The sequence below is a fragment of the Theobroma cacao genome, chromosome 10 (assembly GCF_000208745.1).
Source record: "Theobroma cacao cultivar B97-61/B2 chromosome 10, Criollo_cocoa_genome_V2, whole genome shotgun sequence".
NCBI classification, from domain to species: Eukaryota; Viridiplantae; Streptophyta; class Magnoliopsida; order Malvales; family Malvaceae; genus Theobroma; species Theobroma cacao.
The window spans coordinates 10,861,796-10,870,388 of record NC_030859.1 but is presented as its reverse complement, the minus strand read 5'-3'; the positions used below and the strand labels follow the sequence as shown (position 1 = coordinate 10,870,388).

The 8,593-nt window shown below is 32.5% G+C and overlaps 1 protein-coding gene across 3 annotated transcripts; it reads right to left on the bottom strand.

Moving 5' to 3' along the window:
* On the bottom strand, positions 1,572-7,594 carry LOC18586749 (biogenesis of lysosome-related organelles complex 1 subunit 2). 3 transcript variants are annotated; one of them, XM_007010291.2, is made up of 7 exons: positions 7,230-7,594; positions 7,037-7,122; positions 5,994-6,073; positions 5,302-5,357; positions 4,616-4,664; positions 2,096-2,218; positions 1,572-1,966 (listed from the first exon to the last, which is right to left on the bottom strand). In XM_007010291.2, exons 1-7 carry the CDS (start codon positions 7,526-7,528, stop codon positions 1,700-1,702), a joined length of 960 nt encoding a protein of 319 aa, XP_007010353.2. In that variant the 5' UTR covers positions 7,529-7,594; the 3' UTR covers positions 1,572-1,699. The 3 variants fall into 3 exon arrangements, with proteins under 3 accessions (XP_007010353.2, XP_017984448.1, XP_017984449.1); XM_018128959.1 differs by having other exon boundaries at positions 5,994-6,065; positions 7,230-7,580; XM_018128960.1 differs by lacking the exon at positions 7,230-7,594 and having other exon boundaries at positions 2,096-2,213.

The following is an 8,593-nucleotide window of genomic DNA, read 5'->3' as shown; positions in this document are numbered from 1 at the left end:
TATTAATAAAAAATTTTAAAAATAAAAAATTTTAAACCTCAAAACCCATAGCTAACCTTCTCTTATTTTTTTTATGTCCACCATCTGCTATAAAACAAATATTCATCCATAAATAAAATTATAAATATATAAATAATGAAACAACAAAACACAACTTATAATTAAAAGATCTAACAATAGGTAATAAACATTAACAAAAAAAATCAAAAAATACATACTTCACATCATATTACTTTAAAAAAAATTACTAAATTTTTTTTCTTTTTATAAATTTTTCATCAATCATTCTTGATCGAATCTAATATAAATAAATAAATAAATATTAATTAAAAAATTAAAATATATATATAAAAAATTCAAACATTCAAACCAACAATTTTTTTTATCTTCTTTATTTTATATCTCCATCTTCAATTATAAGAGTCATCTATTAACCCCCTATGATTGTATTTAATATAAAACATAGATATTAATATTAAAATAAAAAAATAAATTTAAACAAACAAATATCTATACATAAATGACATCATAAATATATAAATATAAAACAACAAATCTAATGTTTAACAAGAGGTAAAAAATTACAAACCTCACGTTATATTAATACCTCAAAAATTTTTCTTTCTGCAAATTTCACATCAATCAATCTTACATAATTACATTTAATATAAATAAATAATTAATTATTAATAAAAATAAAATATTAAAAAATTTGAACCTCTTAACCTATAGCTATCCTTCTCTTCCTTGTTTTGTATTCCACCTTCGACTATAGAAAGAGTCATCAATCAGTAAGAAAGAAGAGCAGCCACAAAGAAATCCGATCACGGAGGATGTCGCTGGTGAAATAATGTCGATAGCGGAAACAGAAAGAAGACAGACTGACCAAGGAGCACCCTGCTGTTGAGAAATAGTGGAGAGTGAAAACAAAGAGAGAAGAAAGAGAATAAACTTGCAGAGTCTATCAATAAAAGGGTTTGAGAGACTAGGACGAAAGTAGAAAAACAGAACATGTTCAGGAAGCTTCCAGAGAATAGCAGAAGAAAAAGTAGTGTTAATTGAGAGAGAGTCAAAATGAAAAGTGAAGAAAAGATAAGGAAGAAAGGGGAAGGGAACAGGAGCTTCCAAATAAAGGAAAGAGCAAAACTCAAAAAAAAAAAATCACCATTGTGTTTTATAAAAAATTGAACTGCCCTTACATTTTGTTCAAATTACCAAATCACATTGAGCTCGCATCTGAAAACCTAAATACCCTTCGTGCATCAACCCAATCACCACAACACGTGTCACATTCTTGACAGCGGAACCGGTCCCACAAAGCTTTTCATTTAGAAGGCCAAGTGGCGCGCAGCAGGCCTAACCACGCGTCAAAATTTTGAAGCTTTCCTTTTGTATATAAAAACATTATAGACGCTAACAAAAGTTCATATATTTTACCAACTCTTCTAAAATTGACATTGTTTAGAGCTCAATTCATAGTTTGTTTTCTAAAATTGTTGATGTCATAAGTCCGCACTATATCTCTGTTCTGATTTAAAATAAAAGTACAAATATTTTCCACTTTGTTGTCATGATGCACGTGGAAACATCAAAAAGCTTCCCAAATCCCATTATATATTATTTCCAGACGTGTGCTCGTTTACATTAACCAACAATTCATTATTCTTAAAATAAAACACACAACCTCAATCAAAGTGTATTAAGGAGGTGGATGTTGGTACACTGATTGTACTTTAGATTCCAGCAAAGAAACATATCTGTCAAGAACTGAAATCACAGCTTCAAACTCAGTGACTTGTTGTTCTATTGTATCAATCTGTTGAACATACTCATCAAAGTTTCCACTCTTGTTTTTCAACTGTTCAACAAATACTCTTAATCCAGATGCCACGTCCCCAAATCCTTTGTATTCTTCCGCCACTTTCAAATTCATCTTCTCCAAGAGCTCCAAAATATTGTTAGTCCCCTGCAAAAAGAAATGTTAACACTCAAAAAGGATGTAAAATTAGGCCAGATATGTAAACTGAGTGAACTAATTAAGAGTTTTAGAGAGAAACGAATGAAATGGAAAACTCTTTTTTGGGTTTAAAGAGACCTGGAGTTCGGATTTGACCATGGTGGAGACGCTGGTGGAGAGATCATTGAGCGACTCAGCAAGTTCGTCTCCGACCTCTAGCTCCTTGTCAGCCATCGTTGGACCCAAGTTTTGGTTTCTTTTCTTCAACAATAAGATTGGTTAAGAAATAGAGTCAAATCAGCAGCTTTTCTTTGTATAGCAAGTTCAACTTTTCTTTTTTTTTTTTTTTATGAATTCAACCTTGGCTAAAATACTGAAAGTGCTGCTATAATTTTTAAGAAAATTACCCAAATAACCTTTTTATTCTTCTATTGTATCCAATTAAACTCTTAAAAAATTAATTTTTTTTTTTTAACTGAGTTCTAATTTTGCATCAAAACTGCTAAAATTTGACATCTTTGTCACCTCCTCATCTATGTGACCATTATATTTGTCATGCCAGCATTTACGAGGCAAATACGTGACAAATAAGGGCTTTGTAAATATTTATTTACCTTGAATTGATCATTATTGTGGAATGACAAAAAACTTTAAGCATGCTTTTCAAATTAAATTTGCATAGATATGTATCTATTTCTCAAACCAAAAGTTTGCTTTAAAGACTATTCACTAAGCCTAAATGCAAGTCCAATTCATATTCAAAGAAAAATTAGTTTTTTGGAACCTAATACAACTTTGACACTATTGGTTTTGAGAAAGAATTGTTTTTATGTGCTTTACATGACTAGAGGTTTAAATCTTGAAAACATATATGTTCTTCAGCTCTAACATTTTTTTAAGAAATCAAATTTTGGAAAAATTGAAAGTGAAGAAATATTTTCATAATTAAGCTAAAGGAAAGTTCAAAGAATATTACTTTGCAAAATATTTATTTTTTGACTCATATATTAAGTGCAAAATAATTCTCCAGAAGTTTTCTTCTTTTTCTTTTTTTTAAATCTCGTGTCTTTGGCTTTAAATGACAATCAAATGATTAGTTCTTGAATTTACAAAGGGTGATAAAAGAATCAAAGATTAGGGAAGGAAATAAGAAAAAGTATGCACGATTTGAAAACAAGGAAGAGGGCATCAATCCAAAAGCCTTTCTAAAGCAATTTTGCTTCAAGGATCAATCCCCTCCTTTAGCAGATCAATCCCCTAAAGGATTTTAGCCAACAACGAACATTTTTCTCAAGAAATAATGGCTAGTTTCTATCCAAAAGCAACCTCAACAGCTAGATGATTATTCCAACTATAGAAAGGGCACTCCAACACATTTGGATGATGAGGGAACAACCTTGAAAGATCATTCACTTAAACTCCTCAAGCATTCAAAAAAAATTCACTGGTTTGAACTTCAAAGTTTTATTCTTATAGGAAATCTTTTAAATTATTTTCCATGTACTTATTTGGCAAATACCGAACCTTTTATAGGTCATTAGTTAGCAAAGTCATTTGTAAAAGCTTAGAGTTTATTTGAGATAAAGGGGTGAGGAATCCTCCTGAGTGTTGTTGTGAGTTTTGATAGAAACCTACTTTGGGATTTAAAAAGCCTTGAAAGGTAAGGATTTAGAGGTTTCTACGTTAGCCTTCAAAGGTAGGGAATAAGAAGTCATACCTTAACCTTCAAACATAGTGGTTGTAAAAGTTATATCTTAACATTCAAAAGGTATTTGTAGGCTTGAAGAAAATAGTGGATTGGACTTCTTGGCAAAAGGAATCTATGGGAGAGGACATAGGTGCCTTGAGGAAGGACCAAACCTAATACAAGCCTCTTCTCCTCCATTAAAGTTCAAGGTCATTTATGATTAAATTTCCATATATTTTTTTTATATTGCTATCTTCCCATAAATATTTGATCAACTTTAATTTTGCAAAAATTTGGAGTCACCCTCCTCTTTTGGATTGCTTATCTACACTTGAGCAGCCAATTGGCAACAGAGCTTTAAACTCTATTTTTCATCAATGCACAGAAAGTTCTGAGGTTTAAGAATTTGATAACCCACCTTAGCCACTGCTCTCTACTAAATTCTAAAAGAGAGTTCCAGCTAAAATATTTGGGTGGTTGGATGAAGGCATGCCATGTTATATTTTCCTAACACTTACAAATCAGATATTTATGCATGTATTTATGAATAAACTAAAATGAACATATATGGAACAAGATGCACATTATTTTGGTACATATGGAGGTACAAAGGAGGAGCGAGGTTCAAACCTTGGACCTCAATTCTCCTACGGAGGGTAACAACCACTACGCCAAGCCTAAGTTGTTGAACAAGATGCATGTTTATGTCTACATAAATGCCACTGCACACGTATGTACACTTTTCATAAAATGGGACACCAACATGTGATTGATTATCTGATGAGTTTCATACATCTTTTAGAAAATGAAAACTGGAAAATTCTAAAAATTAAAGATTTGTGCAAACAAACAAAAACATTTATTGTAAAAAGTAATTCTCAATTATCTATTAAACACTTAAACCCCTAAATTGAAAATCAAAGATCAAATCAAAGAATGAATAAACAAAATAAGTTGCATAGAAGTCTTACCAGTGGCATCAACTCTGACGGACATTGGAAAATATACAAATGAGATGAACTGCACAATGAAAAAATAGAGAACCAAAATAATCACAACCACATATAATATCCTTTTTCTCTCCCTTTGTTTCCTTTGTCTTCCATAAGCAAATAACAAAAACAAATAAGAACATCCAACATAGGTATATGATGTGAATGCACTGAAGCACAAAAATGTTTAGAAAGTGCAGAACACACTGAACCCGCAGCTATGGAACATAAAAACTATGGAAACTTATAAGCCCCATCCCCATAACAACCCACACCCCAGCCCCCTCTTCACCTATACTTGCATGTCCATCAAAAATAAATGATGAATGTGCAAGTGAGAAACCATGCCTTGTATAGCAAATACTTATTATTTTCCCACCATTAAATCTACTACTCCCAACAGATTAGTGCATGAATGAGCCAACTCAAATAGTCCTTTTGTATGGACTAGGGATAGATGGGTATATGCACATCAGAATAGTATGCAAAGCTCAATGTAAATTCAGCTCCAAGATTGAAACAGCCTTTTCCCTTTGCAAAAGATACCAGTCAAATGAGTAAGCAAAATCAAATGGAACTGGAAACACAAATGAATGGCATTGAAAAGAAAGACAGAGAAATAAAAATATGAGTAAATCAAGACATGCAAGCAATAGTCTACTTACCGGCCAAATTGAATGACATCACCTACATGTACGTCCACATAAGTCCTTCTCGTCACCTAATTAAATTGGAGAGAAAAATCCACTCAGAATGAGTCACAAGCACAAGACATTATAATCTAGCAGCAAGTCCATAAAACTTTCCACATAAAACAAAAATTGTATCAAACAAGCAACTTTGAGCAATTGGGCAATCAAGCATCAAATTAACATGATAAAAAAGGTTCAGTTGTGTTCTCCCTCAACAAGAGATATACAAATCTTGAACAAATTCGGAATATGCTTATCTACTCTTTTGCTTAATTGATTCATTACAAAAAATTATCAATATCAATAACTTCTCCACTGCCAGAAGAAAAATTAATAGGAGAGGAAAAAATTTATGCCAGGAAGCCCAGCCATTACTTTCAAACATTGTAAGCACTACTCTAAACATCCAATTGTAATAGCCTAAGACAAAAATACAAATAATAGATAAGATATTCCTGAAAATTCCCATAGTACATGAGATCAAAGTTTCAAAAGCAGCACATAACTAAAAGAATTGCAGATTAAATTTGTAGCATGAAGCAGAGAGTTTGACCTCCTACACATGTTGCATTTTTAAGCTGAAAATCCAAAAGAATAACTGAAACACTGTAACATGGAAATATGCAACACAATACAACAAACAGAACACAGTTGTGTGGCAATACCTGACTCTTGTTGATAAAAGTGCCATGTTTACTGCCAAGGTCATAAATATAGGCCTGACCACTGCTCCTAAACTGAAGCACTAGTAAAAGAGAAACAAGTAATTAAATAACAGAAGGAAAAGCATTAGCATATTCCTATGGTTTAAGTTCTACTTAATACTTGCATTCCTCGTTAATAAATATTGGTGCAATTTGCAAGTGAACAAATGGACTGGCAATAGACAGGGAAAAAAAATTTACAAGAATAAGATCTCATTAAAACTCCACCTTGTTTAGCTCAGATGCCACAAATTTGTTAGCGGAGTGGCCATGAGCAAGTTCTTGTAGAATAGAGAACATAAGAGAGTAAAGTGGAGATCAGAGAATGCTTTCATCGTGCTGCCCAAGACAAATCAAGGATCTCAAAGGCTGGTCAAGTCTGACAAGGTGCTTCTAGAGGGTATAGAGTTGAACATTTTAGACAAAGTTGATTAAACCCTTAGATGCAATGATGTGAGGCAAAGTAATATGGTTTTATTATAAAGTACAAACACTAGCCAGAGGTTCACCAACTCAGCAAGCTATATTGCTAAAATGCATAAAGATAACTAATTCTTGGTTTGTCAACGAATTGAAGTATGTTATCTCCAACCAAGAATGAACTTCACCAATTCCAATTCTTTTCATTATATTTTGTGTTTATGGTTATGGACATAATGATTTGTTAGCATTTTAAAATGACTTTTTGAAATATGTTATGGCCATAAACATAACCTTGATTGTGTAAACTTTACAAAATAGTAAAAAAAAAAAATGCACATTTTGTTTCTCAGGCATCCAACTCATTTTCCATTTAAAAAGCAATAAATGTTATTACTTAGCTAATTGAATCTACTTCTTTAGAATTCCAACAAATTACCCATTTGCAGTCCTTATCCTATTCTACAAACATATATTTCCACAAAGACAAACAAAATTTCCAAGTTCACCAACCAAATTCAAGCTATTTAATTCCTAACATAACACATTCTGAACATTAACAAAATCAATTAAAAAAGATTTACCAGCATGAAACCGTGAAATAGTGGGATGCTCGAGCACAACATCGCAGAGGTCAACACTCCCGAACATATAAGCTCCCTTCTCATACCTGCACAAACAAATGTCACAATTATTCAACAATTCCACAAAAACGAACCAATAAAAATGAAGGCTTTGAAAAAAAAGAAAGGGGAGGAGGAGATTCAAAATAATTACACTTTAAGTTGGTCAATGACGCAGCCCTCTTCAAGGACCTCAAGGAAGAAATGGTGAGAAGGAGGTTCGCTCCACTGAGGGATTGCGTAAGGCACAGAAGAATGCTTCGAACTTGAAGGCTTTTCAACTGAATTTGGTTCTGAATCACAAGTTGATTCCATTTCTTGGTCTGGGGGGTTTTGGGGAGGATCCCTTGAGGTTTTGCCTGTTGTGGGTTCGGATTCTTCTTGGGTTATCAGTTCGGGTTCCGTCAAGAGGTTAGGGTTGCGCCGTGGCTGTGGGCCCGTAGTGGTGGTCATGGTTGCGCAGAGAGAGTATGGGCTTTAGGAAGGCTAAGGCGCCACAGGGTCCGATGTTAAAAGATGGGTTCGGAGTACGGACAAAGGACAAGGAGAGCATATGGGCTGGTCGGTTTTACGGTGGATCCGGGTTTTAATTTTTATAAACTCAGTGCAAGAAAATGAGTCCGGCCCAAAATATAGAATTACAGATTATTATATATATTAATAGGGATTATATTTGATACACTTAAATTGTACAGTTTTTATGTATTGTCTGGCAAGGAGATTACAAGAGAGCATCAGTCGGTTCAGAGAGAAATAAATATCGATAAAATCGAGGGTAAACTTTAATCAATCGAAGCCAATCGAGTTTAATAAAAAGCAGATCAATTAAAATCGATCTCAATTTCCATCGGTTGAATGTTGAAATGGCCCAAAGCTAATAAAAATTGAAAAGTTTGTATTGGGTTTGGACTTAAAATTGTGTCAAACTCATCTTTTTAATTAAAATAAAGTTCATTTTATTTAAATAATTAGTCCAATTCATATGATTTATTTTTAATTAAACAAGTAAACATTATATAATTTTTTTAATAAAAAAATAAACACTATATTATTTATTTATAAGAATGCAAAAACAAAATTTATCTTTGTTAAATAAAATGTCAAGCCCGGCTCTACAATATGTTTATTATGTCATTCCTACATAAGAATGCATGTTTGCTTACTTGGGTACCTCGAAAATCATTAAAGGACGATATTGTACTAAATGGTACAATTAAGTTGAATTAAGCCTCAAACTAATCAAAATAGAAATTTTAAGATGAAATTTAGAATTTTAAAATCCTAGAATGACTTAAATGGTGATTCGGAGTTCGAGGACCGATTTGGAGTCAAATTGAAATTTTCATGATCCAGGGGTAAAATGGTCATTTTACCATTCGAGGTTAAAAATTAGAATGTTGGAAGAAGTTTTTGATCAAGATTGACTATTTAGAAGATAATTTGAGTTTGAGAAGTGAAAAATTTTAATTTTGACATTTTTTTGAAGATAAGGGCAAAATAGTCATTTTGCCACTCCAG

Bases quoted from the DNA above. Each gene is read 5' to 3' on its own strand.
- LOC18586749 (XM_007010291.2), bottom strand. From the start codon at position 7,528: ATGACCACCACTACGGGCCCACAGCCACGGCGCAACCCTAACCTCTTG. The intron at 4,665-5,301 runs GTAAGTAGACTA...TTCATTGTGCAG, and splicing joins GATGTCATTCAATTTGGCCG to TTCATCTCATTTGTATATTT. The intron at 1,967-2,095 runs GTCTCTTTAAAC...TTCTTTTTGCAG, and splicing joins TGGTCAAATCCGAACTCCAG to GGGACTAACAATATTTTGGA.